Source organism: Balaenoptera acutorostrata, chromosome 2 (genome assembly GCF_949987535.1).
Source record: "Balaenoptera acutorostrata chromosome 2, mBalAcu1.1, whole genome shotgun sequence".
NCBI classification, from domain to species: domain Eukaryota; kingdom Metazoa; phylum Chordata; class Mammalia; order Artiodactyla; family Balaenopteridae; genus Balaenoptera; species Balaenoptera acutorostrata.
This window is the reverse complement of record NC_080065.1, coordinates 31,830,415-31,850,280: the sequence shown is the minus strand read 5'-3', so window position 1 is coordinate 31,850,280 and position 19,866 is coordinate 31,830,415. Positions and strand designations below refer to the sequence as shown.

Here is a 19,866-nt window from a genome sequence, read left to right as displayed (position 1 = left end):
AAGTTCTAACTCTTCCACATCATCACCAAAAATTTGTATTTTTAATCTTTTTAAACTTTAGCTATTCTAAATTGTGTCCTTTTTATCTTTTTGTGATTTTTTTTAAAGAAATAAAAGTCTTTTTACACTCTATTTCTGAAAAACATAATTTGTGATATTATTCTTTGGAACGCATTGCCTCCTTTGAGCCATAATCATATTAGAAGATACTAGGGTAGTAATTATAAGAGCATAACTTCCTTTCCTTGCCTTGTATTTTAATAAAATCTAGTTAAAGCAAGGGAAATGATAGGTTGATAGAATCTTTTCCACATCAATATGCATCCAAGTTAAAAGAAAATTCATTTTTAGTAATTCTTAGAAGGGAGAAAAGAATAACAATTATGCCATTGAAATTTCATTTTAACAATTATAAATTTTACTTTCTTTCCAAGTACAATTTCCTAGTGATTGTTAGGTAAACAGATATTAAATTGAAATACCCTCCCATTCCTTAAAATACTTTCCAACCACAAGTCTAGAGAATCAGGTGGAATAAGACCTAATGGATTTTCTAAAATTCTAAAATAAATACATATTACTTTTATAGTCAGTAAAAAGTTTAATTAAAAATATACAATTACTTCTTAGTAAGACATCAGAGAATAACCATTTCTTTCTTTTTGATTAGTATTATAGCAACTCAATTTGGTAAGATGACTGGTGATCTTAAAGTCTTATCTTTGTCCTTTTTTAATGAAGAAAATTAAATATTAGCTAACAAATATAATTGATTCATGCTACTCTTTTTGTATGGAGCCCATGCTAGGGAAAATAATCAAAGGGTGCTTTATGATGAAAAGGTTTGAACCAATGACTGAGAAATATATTCTGTTTTGCCCAGTGATAGATTTTTGATAGATTAAATCAAATCTATTATGTATCTTAAAATTCAATAATAAGTTGGACACAGAAAGGAAATACCTTGAAGGGTGGTTCAGCAAAAAATACTGATTCCTTTCCTGAAAGTGGTGTTGAAGTTATTGATCTTGGGGAAGACACATCACTCAACTAAAAAAACAAAATGAAAGCCATCAATAAAGAGTCCTTTTTCAAAGTCTTCTACAGTGCCAAAGAATTAGCCTATTTAACCAATGCAAATAAATCTAACAATAATTATCCTTAGTTTCAATTAATTCAAGGGTAACATATTTTCAGTGTAATTCAGCTACCTCAAATACTTTTTTAAAGTTTGCCCAGTAGAATTAACTACGGAACTTCACTCTTTTATTCACTAGAATTAACATTAAAAATTTATAAAACTTCTATTGCAGATTGAGAATATTATTAATGAATATGCTAACGTATTTAACATTACTTATTGGATGAGATAGTCTGCTCAAATATTTGATATGGATTATTCTTTTTATGGCCTATGATTCTTTTAATAACAAACCCTGGCCTGTTTTTATTTACCATTTCATAGATATTCAAGCTTCCTCCTCTATTCAGTAATCACTATAAGCTCAGAAATGAAAGCTGTTTTTTAATATTAGTCAACCTTAAGTGTAATAGGAAAGGCAAATGTATTTTAACAATGTTTAATAAACCAACTAAAATTCATTTTCAACTAACGCCTCACCAGCTACACATTCTCCCCCACTTTACTAGAGCTGTTAATACGAGCTCTGAAAATAGACTGAGCTCATTATCTTGAGGAAAACGTTCCTGGCATAGATTTTAAGAATTTTGAGGTTTTTAAAAAAGATACTGTTCAATTCTTCAGTTTTTAAATAAGAATCAACATTATTTCCATACTAATAATCAAAATTCTTCATACCACTATTTGTAATTTAAAACCACTACAGAAAATTTCAAATGTGCATTTAAGGGTCAATTTTAAAACAGTTCTTTTTGGCCTAAACACAAAATGACAAAATTATGGCTTTGTTGTTAAATGTTTGTTCATTGTTGGTTTTCTTTTATTTTTACCTGGGTAGGACTGATAGGAGGTGGTGGAGCTTTGCGTTTTTTTGGAGTTCCACTTCTCTCTGAGCTTATTTTAGAGACTTGATCATGCTGAAAGTTATCACAGTCCAAAGAATGGAGGTGGGTTAGTTAGGTTAGTAAAGTCTGAGTAAATAGCTTCATCAAACAAATGAGAAAAACCTCAACAGTTCATGCATTTCTTACTTTATCAAGATCTGAAATCTGCTACCAACATAAAAATAAGTAATATGCATGCTCCAAGTTTTCTTCTAGCAGCCCATGCTTTAAAGCAAGAAAATAAAAAACACAAGACAAAACCAGATTAAGGTGGTATGGAGAACTGGGAAAGTAGAAAATAAGGGGGTGTTTACCACAACTTAGAACCCAGAATACATTCATAGTCTAGCTTCCATCTTAATGCAAAGCAGTGGTATTTCCCCGACCTTTTCATTACTTCCAGTCCTTTTCTTAAAGAATATACAGTTGACCCTCCATATCCACAGGTTTCACATCCAGATTCAACCATCTGCATATCCCAGAATTGCAGATACAGAGAGCCAACTGTACCACACTATTTTATATAAGGGACTTGAGCTTCTGCAGATTTTGTTATTCCCTGCAGATACCAAGGAATGACCATAAATATGGGAAAAAAGGGGGAACCTCATCTCTGAAGGTTATGGATAAATATAACACAATTGGTACAAAATAAATTCAGTATCAAGTATTTGCCGATTATGATAATTTTTTCAAGAACCTTGATGTATAAATAAGTAAAACAGCCAAATATATATCTCATTAATAAACAGTAGTGACTATGTTTTTAGGAAAAACTCCAGAGTAACAGGGTAAACTTCTCAATTTCTATCTGTGTAAAATGAATGACAGTCTAGAAAAGCTCTAATTAAAATGAAAGAAAATGCTAAATCTCTTACTTTCATTAACTATCTAACATGGCTATGGACAGAGTTCTATAATTCCTGTGATATTACAAGTAGTTAAAATACTGTTGTTCTCAGAGTTAAAATCACATCAAACCTTTTCACACCAGTAGGAAATATTAGTATATTTCAGAAAAAGATGAATATATAAGTAGCAAGTTTAAAGTTACATGCTTTGGAAATAGGGTAAATCATTAAGAAAATATTTACCACCTTACAATGAATCATTTAATCCAAAGATATTTTACTCCTTAAGTAGTTTCAGCTTAGTCTTTATCTCTTTCCTAATGGACCACAGAGTGGTTTAATTAGAACATGTTCAAACTCGCACAGGCAATGATGAAAAAGAATCTCCATCCCCAAAGATAAATACCTGCTTTGGTTTTGTTGGTGTCTTTGAATCTATAGAAGAAAAGTGAGGGAAAAAAAAAAAACTATAAGAGCCATAATGACTCATATCCACTTTGGGTGGTGGGGTATATAAACACACACACACACACACACACACACACACACACACACAAACACACACACCCATACACACAACATACACAATATTCAACACTATTTTTCTCCAGAAATATATTTAGAAGAATAATAAAATATATTGCACAAATTCCTTTAACCTTTGGGGAAAATGGAGTGGATAAATTTAAAACAACACTGGCTATTTTCTTTCACATACCAGCATCCTGAGAGATTTTTGATAATAGAAGGCTTTGAATTCCTGCATTTTCTGAGAGTTTGGAATAATGTAAGGCATTGTGTCCAAGAGAATCTACAAGGTTTAGGTCTGCACCCTTTTTAGTTAAGGCTTCCACAGTGTTAGAGCTGCCAATCTCACAAGCCAGCATGAGAGCAGTTCTAAGGAATGAGGAGACAAAAAATTAGTACACAAAATGTGAAAACTTTTTGCTAGGAAATCATTTCATTTGTCTTAAAAACAGAGGAAAGAAGACTAAGTGCAGTTAAACCTGTACTACACTTAATTTTCTAGGAAATTCAAAATGGAATGCTATCAAAATAAAATTGGGTTGCTGTTTTATAAAACTTCAGATTAAATCAGAACATTAAATATTAGGTCAAATAACATAGACATAATCTTCTAAATATGATGGAATTTAATACGATTGGCACAAATCTTGCCTTTTTTTCAAATCAAGTTTTTTAAAGAACCCATAACATTATTAAGACTTTTTAAAAAACAACCAATATGTTTACTTTTATTTTGCATGAAAAGGCAAAGGAAATGGCCTATTCATTTTAGCGTTTAATAATCTCATCACAGACACAGTCAGCAATGATGCTCCCAGAGGTCTGGGGAAAATATTTTTTAAGTCAAAACAGATTCTTAATTATCCAAAAAAGCAGAAATCAGTAAAAGAAAGAAATTAAAACTGCTTTAAAACAAATGATCCAAAATACAGCTGTGATATTTTGAAAGCTTCTCAGAATGTGGATATCACTGAAATAACATGCTTTCTAATTCTGCGGTACCTTCCATTTTTGTCTCTGGAATTTACATCTGCTCCGTGATCCAGGAGAAAGCGACAGACCTCACTGTGGCCATTTTGTACTGCAAGAAGCAGTGGTATATTCCCATCCTAGAAGACAAATTTAGATTAAGATTTTAACTTAGATGCCAAATGCCGGAAGTGCAAAGGTCCTTATTCCTTCTACATTTATTCCTGACTTGTCCTGCTGGTCTTACATTTGACCCACCAAAGTAGTCTGTCCCTAATAGGCCAACGTCACACCCTAACACTACCCTTGTTATGGAATCCCACTGACTGTGGGCTTTTCCTCAGGAGTCAGTCTCTCGGGCTGCTTGTTGTCTCGACTATGATGTGAGAGAGAGTGGAACACAAAGTACGTAAAGGCTCGAGGCAAGTATACCATGTTTATTGAGAGATGGTTCTCCATGGTTCTGGAGAAATGAGGGGTTGTTTCCATATGGCATTAGTAGGTCCCACCGCTCTCTTAGCAGTTTCTTCTGAGTGAACTACATGTATCCTAGTATCCTGCCATGCCACCACTGTCTTCTCAGAAAGCATACCCTTTCATAATCTTACTAGGTATCGAAACATGTGTTAAGAGTTTATTTGTTCATTACTGACACATGACTAGATAAGGGGACTGATGGAAAGAATGATTTGTTTAATATGTTATAACAATTGGCAATTCCTTTAGAAAAAAGAATTAGATCCCAACTCATACAAACTATATAAAATGGATTAAGAACCTCAACATTACAGTATGAACCGAATGAAAAAAAAAATACTAGAAGAATTTATAGGTGACAATTTCCAGAATCTTAGTTTGAAGTGGGGTCTGACTCAAATTATGTAAACCATAAAGAGAGGCTTTTATTCTGCTCTTGCCTTGAACATACCCCACAAATGGGGTCGACAGTAATTTTAAGGTGGACGTATTCAAATAGGCAAAGGAAAAGAAAAGTTACAATATATCCAATTATTTTAACATGGGGATATTTAAAAATACAATTGCTGCTTAAAGATTAAGTATCCACTCAAAGTCGAACTTCAGAATTTCTAGAAAATTATCTCTGTGAAGTTATAATACTTTCTGGTTATAAAGTACCGAGATTCAGGGAGCGTGAATTTATTTACAGATTCTAAATGCTCACTTCGCAATGTCCCCATCAGGTATAACTTACACATGCCAAGTCCCATGCTACAGCAGGAAATTTAACCCTATAATCAGGAGCAATAGGCATGTCAGTTTATTCTCAAAATAGCCCAGCAAGGTCAAAATAGGCTACAAGTGATCTTTAAAATTGGAAAACCCTAGTACCAAAGGTAATATATGGGGTGCAAAAAGAAATAGAACTTCTATTTAGACTTATTTTTTATTTATAAAAATCAGGAAATTAAGCCTTATTAGTATTTAGGTTGATGGTAAGCCACGTGTCTATCCTTAGAAACAAACACAGGAAGTGCATGCTGCAAAACGTTTTATTAACGGTTTAAGGACCAACTGGGATAATACTTAAATCTGTTTTGCACAAGAGGATCTAGGTCGGAAAGCAACAGACTTTTACCAAATGCTTGGGTCTCTAAGGTCTTCGTGACTCCCAGAAGTAGCCCATGGTGCTCTAGAAACCAGTGTCCATCTGCACCTCTAGTGGTCACCTGGTACTTACCAAATCCTTGAGGTTTATGGGGCTTTTGTGCTCGCAAAGAACCTGCACAGCTTGAAGGCAGCCCTGTGCAGCTGAGAGAAGGAAGACACAGAAACCACAGCCAATCACAAAGCTACTCTCACAGCCAGGGGCATCAAACACTTCTATGAAGGAAAAGTTCACCTTCCACCCAGTTTGCATACGTTGCATTGAAGAGAAATGATGTCGGAATGGTTAAGTAAGTGGTGTTTTAAATTACTGTTTAATTTCAGTGTCAACCAGACCTAAAGGCAGTGCTTGCCAGTTGTTGCCTTTAGGCAAACCTTTGGTTTAGCTTCTCGTGGGACTTAGCTTTTCCACAACTAGCACTAAAAGAAATTTGCAAATCTCATCATCCTGGACTTCAGTACCAATGTTTTCGTCACTTGAAACTGTGTGACAGATAGTAAAACCAAATGTTGATAAATAAAACTGATTGATGTTCCTTTTGATTCCCAAGTAAAAAGAAATCTGTATCACACATTACCTGAAATCTACAAATGCTCATGAATATCTCTTAAACAAGAACCTCACGTTAATTAAAATATAATAACCAGGACAATTTTTACTAGTTGTTTGGCAGGCGATTGACGAATTCTAGCTGTATTTCCTCTGTAAAACCCTACACAATTTGCAAACTGAGGAAAATGGGAATGATGTCTAGGAAGGATGACAGAAAATGGTATCAGGAATAACAATGGTAAGGTTAATGGCTTAAATAAGGAAAACGAACACTTACTGTTTCTCATGGCAGAAGAAGACAAATAAGAGAATGAAAATTACCTGCATAATGTAAAGCTGTTTTCCCAGAGCTGTCGATACTTTCGGCTGGGCATTTAGACTGTAAGACAAAAATCAATAAATGCGTATAATAGAATTCAGTTCTATTCAGTTCATCCTTTTCCTGCAAGGTATGATGCAACTTCCTAAGAAAAGTATAATAAACATGAATAAGTCCCAACTGCTGTGCTCCAGGGGCCCAGGGTCTCATGGGGAGGGAGACCCATCTCCAAGTAATCATGACACAGGTGAACCGTCACCTCTTGGCTGCTTTGATCGTCCCCTCTCTCTTCCATCAACTCTGTCACCAACAGATCATTCCCACCAGCTAACAAACATGCTCTAGGATTTCTCATCTTGATCCCACCTTTCCCCCCATTTCCTGCCTTAATTCTCTATCCCCCATCACAAAACCAACTTCCTGTTAAGAACTGTCCCACACAAGCCATGCTTCCTCGTCTCCCATTTATTCCTGGACTCACTGCAGTTGGGCGTCTGCCCTCAAGACTCCACAGGGATGGCCCTGATCCAAGTGGCCAGCCACCTTCGTGTTTCCAGCGACGGCAAACATGCTTGCCCTCCTCGTACCCACCTCTCCCCGGCAATCCACTCCCTCTTCTCCAAACACTCTCTCCTCTCAGCCCCTAGAGCCCTGCCTGGCCCATCCGATCTTGGTTTTCCCCCCACTGCTCTGGCCACGCCTGCCCCTTTAGCCAAACATAAAACTGTGGGGCTCCTGGGTGTTCTTTCTCTAAGCTCTCTCCCTCAGTGATCTCACCCACACCCATGGCTCGAAATCCCATCTAGAAGCTACTGCTTCCCGAGTGTATATCTTAACAGTGACAACACTACTGTGTAAGTATTGGCTATTAGTATGTGCTGGGCACTGTTCAAAGAATTGTTTTAAGGCTCTTGACAATCCTAGGTAGATACTGTTATTACCCCCATTTACAGATGAGGAAACTGAGGTACAAAGAAGTTAGTAATTTGCTCAGGTCACAGTAAGTGGCAGAGCCAGGATTCAAAGCCACACAGGCTGGGCTACAGCCAGTGCTCATACCTGTACACTCAGATGGCATCTCTGAGCCCCCGGCTTGACAACCCACAGCCTATTTCACATTTCCGCCTGACGTCTGAAACGCAGCACAGCCAACACTTTTGGTTTCCCCTCCCCGACACGCAGCCGGATCCTCCCGAGCCATCCCTGCCTCTGTCAACGGCGCTATCATCGGTCTAGTCACTGAGCCAGAAACCACTGAGTCATCCTTGATTTCTTCTCCTCTTCCTCCTGCCACGTCTAACCTACCACCACGTCCTGTCAATTCTGTCCCCAAAACACACCCTGATCTACTCTCCTCTCTTTCTCCACTGTCACCACCTGGTCTGAGCCAACACCTGCTCACCTGGACAGCCTTGAGGGCCACCTGGCTGTCCTCAGTTCTTTAGTCAATTCTCTACACAAATCGAGTGAACTTCCAAACTGGCAGTGTTGTTCTTTACTTCAAAGTCCTCCACAGTTCCACACTGTACTTTGAGGAATCACTGTCTGTCCATCATGACACACAAGGCTGCAGCCTGGGCCCTTCTTTTTTTTTTTTTTTTTTTTTTTTGGTGGCCTCCCTGCACGGCATGCAGAATCCCCGACCAGAGATTACCCACGCCCCCTGCAGTGGAAGCGCAGGGTCTCAACCACTGGACCGCCAGGGAAGTCCCCTGGGCCCTTCTTTCTGCTCCTCATTCGCTTTGCCCCCAGCCCACCCACTGGCTTGCTTTCCTCCCCGGCTAGTTAGTGACTTTCCTACCTCAGGCCTCTTGTACTTGCTGTTCTGTCTGCTTGGAATGCTCTCCCCTTGGCTCTCTGCCCCGCTGAGTTCTCAGCTTAAATATCACCTCCTCCCCGGGGCCTTCCTGAACATCCCCCCTCACTTCCCTCTCACAATACTCTGTTAGTTTTCTTCTCAGCGCTGTGCAATTGGTCATGTGTATTTCTGTCTTCATTTACCAGATGGCAAGCTCCAGCAGGATAGGGGCTGCTCTGTGAGTAAATACTCACTGCTTGACAAGGTGCATGGTGCCCAGGGACCACTTGCTACAAGAGAGAGTGGGGGGGAGTGGTGGGCTCTCGGGGGAGGGGGAGAGTTCATTTGAAGACTCTCACAAGGCTCTCTTTGTGCCCATTGCCTTAAGGAGGTGGAACTTTGAAATGGTAGCCACTGGAGAAGGGAAGTCTCTCCAGCAGACAGACAGTAAGAGCAAAAGGCCGGAGAGAGAGGGCGCAGGGTGAGGGGCGCACGAGATGGCAGTGGCCCCATCACGGAGGGCATGGGTCGCCCAGACGAGGAGTGAAGCAGTTACCAAAGGGGTGCAGGACCCAAGGTAAGCAGCCCATTAGGAGGCCGTCAAAGCCTCCAGTTTTAACAACTATCCAGAAAGAGGAACAGAATTCAGACAATTTGCGGAGAGCAGGCAATGTTGGAAATGTTTGTCTGCCCTTCAGTGGTAAGAAGAATAGAGATCACGTTACAGCTTACCATGTTTTGGCCTAATTTTAGAACAGCACAAGGAACTGTTTAAAGGCTTCAAAGATTCCAGGGAAAAACCAATCCATTTGCATAACCAGATATAAAATTACATTAGAGGCTAGAATATCTGGTCCTTGCCCATGAGGATTTCCAGCTTGTCAAGTTCATTCTTCCTTCAAATCAGAGCCAGATGCAAAGTCTGGCTAGCCAAGCCAGGATGGGAATGGAGATTTAAAATACAAATAAGTTAAACAAAAATTTAAGGTTAAGACCATGGGTGTAGAGGCAGGGAAGAAAAGTTCTATTGTAACTGTCTTTAGAGAGGAGCCTCAGAATAAAAATCATCATCAGGCTTCCCCGGTGGCGCAGTGGTTGAGAATCTGCCTGCCAATGCAGGGGACACGGGTTCGAGCCCTGGTCTAGGAAGATCCCACATGCCGCGGAGCAACTAGGCCCGTGAGCCACAACTACTGAGCCTGCGCGTCTGCAGCCTGTGCTCCACAACAAGAGAGGCCGCGACAGTGAGAGACCCGCACCCCGCGAAGAAGAGTGGCCCCCGCTTGCCGCAACTAGAGAGCCCTCACACAGAAACGAAGACCCAACATAGCAATCAATCAATCAATCAATCAATAAATCTTTAAAAAAAAAAATCATCATCATCATCATCACAGATGTTGACCTATGTTTCTTGAATTTCACTTCAAAGACCTGTTAAGGTTAAGCATTGCTGGCATTGGTAGTAGCTTGCATCAGGTCATGCAAGACAAGAAGCTGTGTGATCAACAGGCCAGGACAAGTTGAAGAATGTGCCCATATTGCTGCATTAGAATTGCAAAGCCAAATTAAAGCAAGATGCTGCGTCCCAAACGATGCTCAGGAAGGCCGGGACAACAGCTCAAGAGAACAGACATTACTCCAAACACATATTTTATTGCTGTGTGCTCTTCCTGAAAACAGCCAGCTTGCATTTTGACTGGCAACAGCTGGAAGTTACTGTGCAAACTGCTATTGGGATTTCACGAACTATTCATCTTTAAAGATATACGGAAGTCACCCGAAGCAATCATTATAAACTTCCTGGCAAGGTTATCAAACCAGGGAGTTGACCTAAAATTATAAAGAAGAATAAAACCAAGAACTTGAACAAAAGCTAAGAACTAAAGGCTCATCAAGTTACATACAAGGAAACAGTGGTTGAAATTTTGCTTATCAAGAAAAGCTGCATTCTACTAATGACTGAGAGAGAATAAATACTAGGATACTGGAGATCCTGTATTATAAGGATCTCCAACAGCATGAAAATTTTTTTTCAAGCTGACTATGTAAAGGGTACAAGTCCTTCCAATGAGAAAAAAAGAGCTGAATAAAGCGGAGAAAAGGGCTGGATCCCAGAAAGACACTCCAAATTTTTATTAGGATCCTCTTCTCTACCAGCGCAACTGCTATGGAAATAATCTTCTCCTTGGCTATAATGAAGCTTCTTAGGAAACCCAGGTTCTGGGATAATATTTGAAGGAGTATGTGTGTATGTGTTTGTTCTTTCACACACAAGGTTACTTTCAAATTTTAAAAATGATGCATTTATAATTTTCTATTATTCCACTTTACCTGAAGGAGCTTCTTGATGCATTCATGGTGGCTGTTCTTGGCTGCAAGGTGCAAAGCACTGTGTCCTAAATGGATTAAAAAAAAAATGTTTTTTTAATCTCTTATCTCTGTAATGAAGACAACTATGAGGAAATAAATTGTTCTCCGACAAAGATGGAATTGTTACTCTTGAGAATGAGGCCTCAACTTCTCTGCAAAGTTCAGTGTGACAGAAGTGGGGAGGACACAGAGCATCCTGTCCCCCGGATAACGTTCAGAGGCCATGCCAGCTGCTGTCCTCCTGGGGTACAATCAAGCTCTGGGCTAGAAGCTTGCGGTGGACTCCTGGTATGCACCCTGGAAGCTCTGCTTTCAGCTGTCAGCACGGGTGCCAGACGCCCCGCGTCCGTAACAGTCACACCAGGCCACGACTGCCACTGGCCCAGGAACCCAGCAAAGGCAGCCAGCGAGCCAGCAGGGGGCACACCAAACGCCCGCACGGAAACCCCACTTCTACCTCTCGTTTCTCCCTCCCCCAAATGTGCTCCAGCTCTGTATGGAAATTACCTGGAGTTCAGATGTCCCAAGTTCTTACATGGAAGAAGGAAAAGGGTTATAAAAACAACACACTAGCAAAGTAGCATCTCTTCACGCTCCCTTCACAGAACATTACAACAACATGAGACTCTCTGACGTTTCTGTGGCCAGATTACTTTAGGAAATTTTAACGCTATACCCAGGTCCCTCCCCGCTACCACCGAATGGGCCTATAGAGTTTCTATGGAAGAGGGGCTCAGAGACAGCCCTACCAGACCAGCAGGCTCCCACCCCAGGGCCCTGGCAAATTACTCTTTGCTTGGCCTGGACCCTCCTCCTCTAATATAACCACCCAACTTGCCCTCTTACCTCCCTCGGATGCCACTGAAACATGGTCTTCTGGATGAGACCTTTCCTGACCTCACCACTTAAGATTCCAGTTCCTCCCCCACCCCTTTTACCCCTACTTCCTGCTTCATTCTTTTATCCTTCATAGCACCCAGCACCTTCAACTCTCCCTTTCCACCCCACTCCTCTCTCCCTACACACACACACACACACACACACACACACACACTCTCTCTCTCTCTCTCTCTCTCTCTCTCTCTCTCTCATGTCTAACTGCTCTTCTTTCCCCACTAGAATATAAACTCTATATCCCAAGAGCCTACAGCACTGCTGGCACATAATAGGCTCTCGATACACATTTGTGAATTTGAATTAGAGGGTATGTCCACTACAGATGTCTGCGGAGGGGGATTTGGAGGGAGGGAACCAAAGTTACCACTGCCAGCCAACCCAATACACCTAGGAAACTCCTAAATCCTGCATTTGTAAACTGTTTGACCAAGATACCCCCAATGTAACACCTGTAAGCAACCCATACTTTAAGCCATAACAGGCTTAAAGCATGTTTTTCAGCCTTACTGCTCTTGATATTTGAAGCTGGTCAGGTGGTCCTATGTACTATAGGATGGTGAGTAGCATCTCTGGCCTCTACCCACTGGACATCCAGTTGGGACAATCAGAAATGTCCCCAGACATTGCCAAATATCCCCTGGATGGGCGGGAATCACCCCCGGTTGAGAACCCCTGGCTTAGAGGAACAGCTTCTATTATATGGTGGTCCAGTCTCCAAATACCATTTCTCCTTTCTGAATTAGTCTTTATAATAACACTGACCAGAAATCCACTAATTATTAGGTTATCATATGGCTAGGAAATACCATATTTAAAATTAGAGGGTTTTAGGACCACAGTGAGCTGCACAAAAGCATGTGTGAGGTCAAAAGATCAGATTCCTTCTTTTCTGAGTGGCTGCACAGAGATTTTCAGGGTATGTGTGAGGGGAGTTAATTGATGGGTGTAGAACACTGAGGCAAGGAATCCTTTGACCTCCTCCCAAATGGATGAGGATGCGGAAGGTCAGGAGATGAGGGACTGAGACCCTTGGAAGCACGAAGACAAAGATCTTCTCTTCCCCTTCCTCCTTTTACCGCAGGAGACCCCCTCCTTTCAGGATGTATAACACACAATAGTGAGTTCAGTTACATTATGTGTTAAATAGGTTTTGGTGGGTTAGCCTGGCCCTCAACCATCATTTATTCCAGTGTTTCTAAGGACAAGCACATTCTGTGTTTTAAACAAATGCCTTACAGATGAACTTTTGGAACCCATCCTGATTGTAAGTAGAAGACTGTTTATGTCGTGTATGCAATGCCTTAACTTTTGTCTACCCCGTGGACAAAAGCTCTTCTACATAAATAGCACCCACTGGAAAAAGGCACAGTTCTCCAAAGACAAGAAGGTAGGGAGATTTAAACAATTCGTCATAAAATAAATAACAGGCTTTTATTTTTCACTCCAAGTGTTCTAGTCATACCTGGAAGTGAGCGCTGTGTTTCTAGAGAAACAAAATTGTCTTATTCCTTGGCCCTGTGATGTGTTTTCCTAACCAGGAGCACAAAAGCATTTTTCACTTAAACGTCTCAAAATTCAAATGATGCATCATTCCCTGGACAACATGACACTGGAGTGAGATGTCTCTCCCTGCTACCATTAAAACAAAATTCTCTTTCCAAATGCAACATTTTCTGAAGAGAATATATTATATTAGTGACAGAACCTCACTGAAACGAGCCAGTGCATAAGTCTGGCCCCTACTCAGCTGTGGATCTGTCTGGAATATCAGGAAGCAACTTTCCTATAGGAAAATAACAGGGCAACCCTAATTCAAGTGCATCTCAGCAGAACTCTATAAGCGAAAAGACCAGGGCTATTTATAAGTCAAGAGTCGTGGGCTATTCCAGGAGGTTTAAGAATCCTGTTATTGAAAGAGTCTAAGAAGGATGACCTAGCCATTGTAGCCACGAACACCATCCTCCAACCTACCTCAGACAACAACCATTTATTCAGTGATTTAAGATTGCTGCTGAAACAGAGAAGAACTCACTCATAGAGTGGAGGAACTACTGATGGGACTGAGAACACAGTCTTCAAGTGTAGGTGACAAATTTTTAAACCGATGAGGTCATAAGACACAAAGACATGACAAACAAGCACCAAAAGGCTGAAGTTTGAGAAATTATAGTTTCAGATTATAATATGGAGACATTTAGAAAAAGAATTAAATGATACTCGACTAGATAAGGTTTAAAATATCTATTTAAGAACCAGGGTTTCAGAATGCTGAATATAAACAATAAAAGTATAAATTAATTTGTTTCTTATTTACAACTTCAAATATATTTAAACAACACTGTTCTTAGAAATGCTTATCTTTACATCAAGTTTTTAATCATTGAAGCAGAAGTCTATTCACCTAGTTATAGTTCCAGGGGAGAGATCAGGGTATAAAAGATGTATTTCCTTTTTTTAATTTTATTTATTAAAAAGAATAAAAAGAATAGATACATGTATAGTATAACTGAATCACTTTGCTGTATGCCTGAAACTAACACAACATGGTTAATCAACTATACCCCAATATAAAAAAAAGTTAAAAAAAGAAGACCCCACAATATTGTAAATCAACTATATTTCAATAAAAAATCATTAAAAAATTTTGTCTTTTTTTAATTGAAGTATAGTTGATTTACAATGTTGTGTTAGCTTCTGGTGTACAGCAAAGTGATTCAGTTTCACACAAACACACATACATATATAGAGATTTCTAATAACCATTCTTACTATTAAATAGTTTTGAATTATCCCTTAATCTCCACAAAGTAGACGTGCATATTGTTTTATATAGGATCAAAAGATTTTTTTGTGTGTGGGTGTATCATCTGAAATATTTTCATGGCCAGGTTATGCTGATCAGCTGTATACGGTTGGCCCTCCTGACATCCCATACACATGCGTGAACAGCAAATAAAGGACTATAAATCATACAATCGTTTCTTGGTTTGCCTTTAATCCAAATGAAAATACGAAATACGCTTAGTGGGCTATAATTTGCAATTAACCTTTTAAATGACCCATTCTCGCAAGTGCCTGAATCTTAAGATGAATATTACCATCTGTGTCTTCACACGGTACCATATGTGAGTGGGATTAGGGGCATAATGGAATGGAGGGCCACCCAGAAATCCAAACAAAAGCTAAACCAGCACCTGAAACCCTAGAAAAGAGTAAGGGTTCTCAAGTGTCCCCCTCCTGAGACCTCTGTGCGTTACGGTATTTCCATACTTCAGTTCTCACTTTCCTAAGCCTCTCTTCTTCTATGAGAAAAGAAGTTTTGTGTGCAAAGTAATCAGGGAAAATTTAAGATATGGGAGTGTGACGGAAATTGCACATCATCCTTCAATCTGTTTCCACCTCCTTCTACAGCAAAACCTTCTATATTTTTAATTGGGTAATTTGCTGCCCAGAATTCCCAGCTTCCCTTAAAGCCAGGTGTGGCCACAGATCACTCTGTGGGCTGGGCTTGCCCTTCTGCCCACTGTGACTGCGGTGCAGACTCGGGGGAGCCATCCTGGGCCATTAGGACCAAGGCAACACCCTGGACGGTGGAGCAACAGGAGTCTGGGTCCCTTGGTGTGCAGCCAAGCTGCCATACCAATTTGGGACTTTCAACTGAGAGACAGAAAAGTCTATCTTGTTTAAGCCACCGGATCACACTGTGTCAAATGCATACGCTTGCTAATAAAGGGAGTCTGAAAGCTCATGCTTCAGATGAACACTGATAACAAACAGAAGATTCTTTGGTCTTCTTCAATCTTCTGTAAATGCTTCTGTTTAATCCAATCTCATCCTCCCAGGTGCTAACTGCAGCCATAAAAAAAAAAAAAAGCCTAGAAATCTGGGAGAAGTGATTTCTAAAGAAACAGACAGAAATGCCACTTCCTACATCAGTGAAGAACAAGAGCAAACAAAGCCGCGAGAGGTGCTGGACAATTACGCAGACCCTGTTCAGAGTACTATACCCAAGGCCTTATCTTCTGACAGTGTTCTGTTCCTAAGATTGTTTGTAAAGCATTTATGAAAAGTCTCTGGTCAGGGGCTTCCCTGGCGGTACAGTGGTTAAGAATCCGCCTGCCAGTGCAGGGGACACGGGTTCGAGCCCTGGTCTGGGAGGATCCCACATGCCGCGGAGCAGCTAAGCCCGTGCGCCACAACTACTGAGCCCGCGCTCTAGAGCCCGTGCTCCACAACGGGAGAAGCCACCGCATTGAGAAGCCCGCACACCGCAACGAAGAGTAGCCCCCGCTCTCCACAACTAGAGAAAGCCCGTGTGCAGCAACGAAGACCCAATGCTGCTAAAAATAAAAATAAAATAAAATAAATTAAAAAAAAAAAGTTTCTGGTCGGACTTCCAAGCATTTTATGTGGAAGGATAGTTGATAAAGAAATAGATGCTAAAAACCCTTTGCTTCTGAACTTAAATCCAATCACCAGTTTAAAATCATCCTGTAGACTGTGGATAAAAAGAATTAAAAGGGTCAGTGTAATGATATATTTTGAAAGCAGGTTTTTTTCAGAAACTCTATAGGGCAGTTGGATTTATGGTAACAGATTTTCATACAAGTTCTCAGTGGCTGTTGGGATTGAAGATGACTATATCTTAGTAATAATATGGCAATACTTCAGGTAGGTTTACTGAAAAGACAGCACCTATGAGAGCGGAGCCGTTTAATTCATTCATTCGTCAAATGTTTTGGGCAAATGACGACCACTAAAGCACAGTGATTAACGTCCTTGTCCTTCCCTTGGATTCTGATACGTGTTCTTGAGAGGGAGAGATGGAACTGGGTGATATAGCCGACAGGAAGGATGTGAGCAGTAAAGGCCATCACGTTTATCTGGTTCATTGTAACAGGAAAAAAGTTTGAGAAGTGTTGTTCTACATAACACAACAGACTCTCTATGCAATTTTATCCATGCCGCTTTTCCTTCTTTTGTTCCTGTGTTCCCTTTGCATGTTTTCAAGAAATCACAAGAAGTCAGTGCCTCACTCAGACTAAAGTAAAACAATAAGCCCAAGGACCAGAGTGCTGACCTCATTGTTAAAAACGTCAGGCAGGAGGGAAGTGACCGGCAGCTCTGAGACATTTCCAACTCATGGGATGTTTGGACGATGTTCTGGGGCTACAAAGTGCTGTGGATTCTACCAGTTTCAATCAGAGTTGAAACAAATGGGCTGTGGCAGTTCCCACTGACCAGCCCAGAGAAGTATCCAGGATGAGTCTGCGGTGTCCCCTCCAGCTTCTTTTTTTTTTTTGGCCACGCCTTGCAGCACATGGGATCTTAGTTCCCCGACCAGGGGTTGAACCCATGCTCCCTGCAGTGGAAGCGCAGTCCTAACCACTGGACCGCCAGGGAAGTCCTCCCCTCCAGCTTCTTGGAGGGCACTGTCATCTCAGCTGGCAAGGAAGAGGGAACTGCGCTGGGGTGTCCAGGTCTCACTGCCCGACTCCCCAGACTCTCAGATACTGAGTGAGGGCTGTGGTAGTAAACACAAACTCTGCCCACGTGGTGTTAGATGGCCAAAAAAACTACGCTTCTTAAAAGCTTTTATTGCAGAAAATGATCATGGTAATCTTTTTTTTTTTTTTTTTAAAGGCAGGATTTAGAGTTTATTATATAATGTGATCTCAACTTGTACAAATGTGCCAGAAAAATCTGGTAGGAAATATAGCTAAACAGTAAAATTTTTTTCTTCTTGGAGTAGAAGCACCGGTTATCTTCTTGGTAGTTTTCTGTATTTCCCAAATTTTCTACAATGAGCATGTATTAAAGAAACATTTTTTCCCTTTAATAAAAATATGGGGGAGAGATGTTTGGTTATGATGGAAATAACCAGATCCCTGTCTAATCTATTTTTTAACATCAAATGCAGTTAAACAAAACTGTATTACAGCTCAAATATATTCACTCTAAGAAAATTCTTCTAGATTATGATATTCTTAGAGAAGAAACCCTGTCTACTTAAGAGGACATATGTTTCATCAAGGGGACTGTAGACACTCATACTGCTCTAAGTGTATGTGGTACAACTTTAAAAGTAGTAACAATAAACTTTAAAAACAAAATAACTGGGCCTTGGGATTAAAGATGATTTTAATTAGCAACATAAATTAGTGTTTCCTTTAAGGTGGTCACTTAGGGAAATCATTCTTTCTTCTACTGGTATTGCCATTTCTCAAAATATTTTTCTGGAGCTTTCTGTGGCACTGCTCAGGAAAATCATTCGGTTACTTCAATCACTCACTATTTTTAACCAAAAATGGTTTTACCAGGTTGACACCTCATTCACCTGACTTAACTTCAAGTGGCTCTTGGCCTGTCCTAAAAAAACAAATCTATTCTCAAAGAATAAAGGTCCCGAAACACTGAGATTATTTCTTTTTAATGCCACGGCCTTTATGAAAACAATTCCAAAACACAAGTGTTCCAGCCATATTTTGAAATAATTATATTTTCACAATACCTGATCGACTAATCTGCCCCCAAGATGACTACTGTGAGGGGTCCGTGTTTTGGGGAAGGGAAAGTGATCCATTACGGATTAATGAAAAGCCTAAATAAAGACTATGAAATAGACTGATTTTATGTTCCAGTAAAAACCACCAAAAGCCTATTAGAAGACAGATTTTCAAGTACAATATAGAAGTGAAAAGCCATCAGTAGCTGCTTTGATCTTTTGGTGTGGCCAACAGGGGCAGAATCCCAGGCTGGAGACCCCAGGCGCTCCTTCCTGTAAAACAACGTTCATAAAAGACAAGACTACACTTCCTCTTCTATTTACCTTGATCATCATCTATCAACACTGGCTTCACATTAGAATCACCTGGGAGCTTTACAAAAAATACCAATTGGCTGGAAACGTTCGGACAATGGAATCTGAATTTCAGAAGGTAGAGCTTGGGTGTGTATATATATATATATATATATATATATATATATATATATATATATATATATATATATGTGTGTGTGTGTGTGTGTGTGTGTGTGTGTGTGTGTGTGTGTGTGTGTGTGTGTGTGTGTGTGTGTGTGTGTACTGTTTATTCTCTTCTTTCCTCTCCTTTCCCCCTTTCTCTCCCTCCCTTCCTCCCCTCCAGTTCCCAGGTGATTCAGATGCACTAAACCACAGTAAGGGGTGCAGACCATGGGCAGCTGGTCCACATTAGGATCCTGGCTTCTGTCCACAGAGCTCAACTCAGCTAGTTGACAAAATGAGCACCTACACAATTCACTCCATTCAGCACTTCATACCATGATTCATAAAAACAAAAATTAGGGAAAGGTGCTTGGTCCATACATGTAATCTTAGAAAATAAAATTTTTAAATGGGGGATAAAAAGCATACAGTCTCTAGTTGACTAACCACATATAAGATGAAAACACCTGTAAAGGCACGAATAACGAAGCCATGTCAGAGCCTGGTCAATGGAGTAGACTCTATGTTCTTCTTTTGGCTTATCTGTATAGATTGTACATTTTCCACAATGAATATGTATCACCTTTGTGATACCTACTTTCCTGCTGGCCTGTTGACTTAAGAGAAAAAGACTACATACCGGCAGTATCTTGGGCTGTCACATCCACGCCATGTGTAACCATGACCCTGAGGCATTCCACGTGTCCTTTTGTAGCAGCAAGATGAAAACTGGAAAAGAGGTAACATAATCTCCTGAAGATTTCCACTCTTCAGAGTTCATCTCTGACCATGTTTTTGCCTCTTTGTGTACACTTTCTCTCACTTAAGCTCCACAACCGTCTTGTGAGTAGGTATTATTATCAACCTCATTTTAAAAAGGAGGAAACAGAGGCTCAAAGCGGTCTGATAATTTGCTCATTGACACTTTTCATTAAGTAATGGATTAGGAGCTAGATCTTAGGTCTT

At 40.1% G+C, this 19,866-nt stretch overlaps 1 protein-coding gene across 7 annotated transcripts in view; it reads right to left on the bottom strand.

Annotated features, from left to right (window-relative positions):
- RAI14 (retinoic acid induced 14) overlaps positions 1 to 19,866 on the bottom strand; it is a 148,707-nt gene that overhangs the window by 13,814 nt on the left and 115,027 nt on the right. For 4 of the 7 annotated variants that reach the window (XM_057540008.1, XM_007192227.2, XM_028169049.2 and 1 more), the window contains 9 exons: positions 19,541 to 19,629; positions 11,001 to 11,065; positions 6,874 to 6,931; positions 6,073 to 6,143; positions 4,407 to 4,513; positions 3,595 to 3,773; positions 3,283 to 3,311; positions 1,972 to 2,058; positions 964 to 1,050 (listed from right to left, as the gene is read on the bottom strand). In XM_057540008.1, the coding sequence (XP_057395991.1) occupies positions 964 to 1,050; positions 1,972 to 2,058; positions 3,283 to 3,311; positions 3,595 to 3,773; positions 4,407 to 4,513; positions 6,073 to 6,143; positions 6,874 to 6,931; positions 11,001 to 11,065; positions 19,541 to 19,629 (772 nt within the window). The remainder of the gene's footprint in view (positions 1 to 963; positions 1,051 to 1,971; positions 2,059 to 3,282; positions 3,312 to 3,594; positions 3,774 to 4,406; positions 4,514 to 6,072; positions 6,144 to 6,873; positions 6,932 to 11,000; positions 11,066 to 19,540; positions 19,630 to 19,866) is intronic. The other 3 variants (XM_007192230.2, XM_007192231.2, XM_007192233.3) reach the window with 2 other exon arrangements.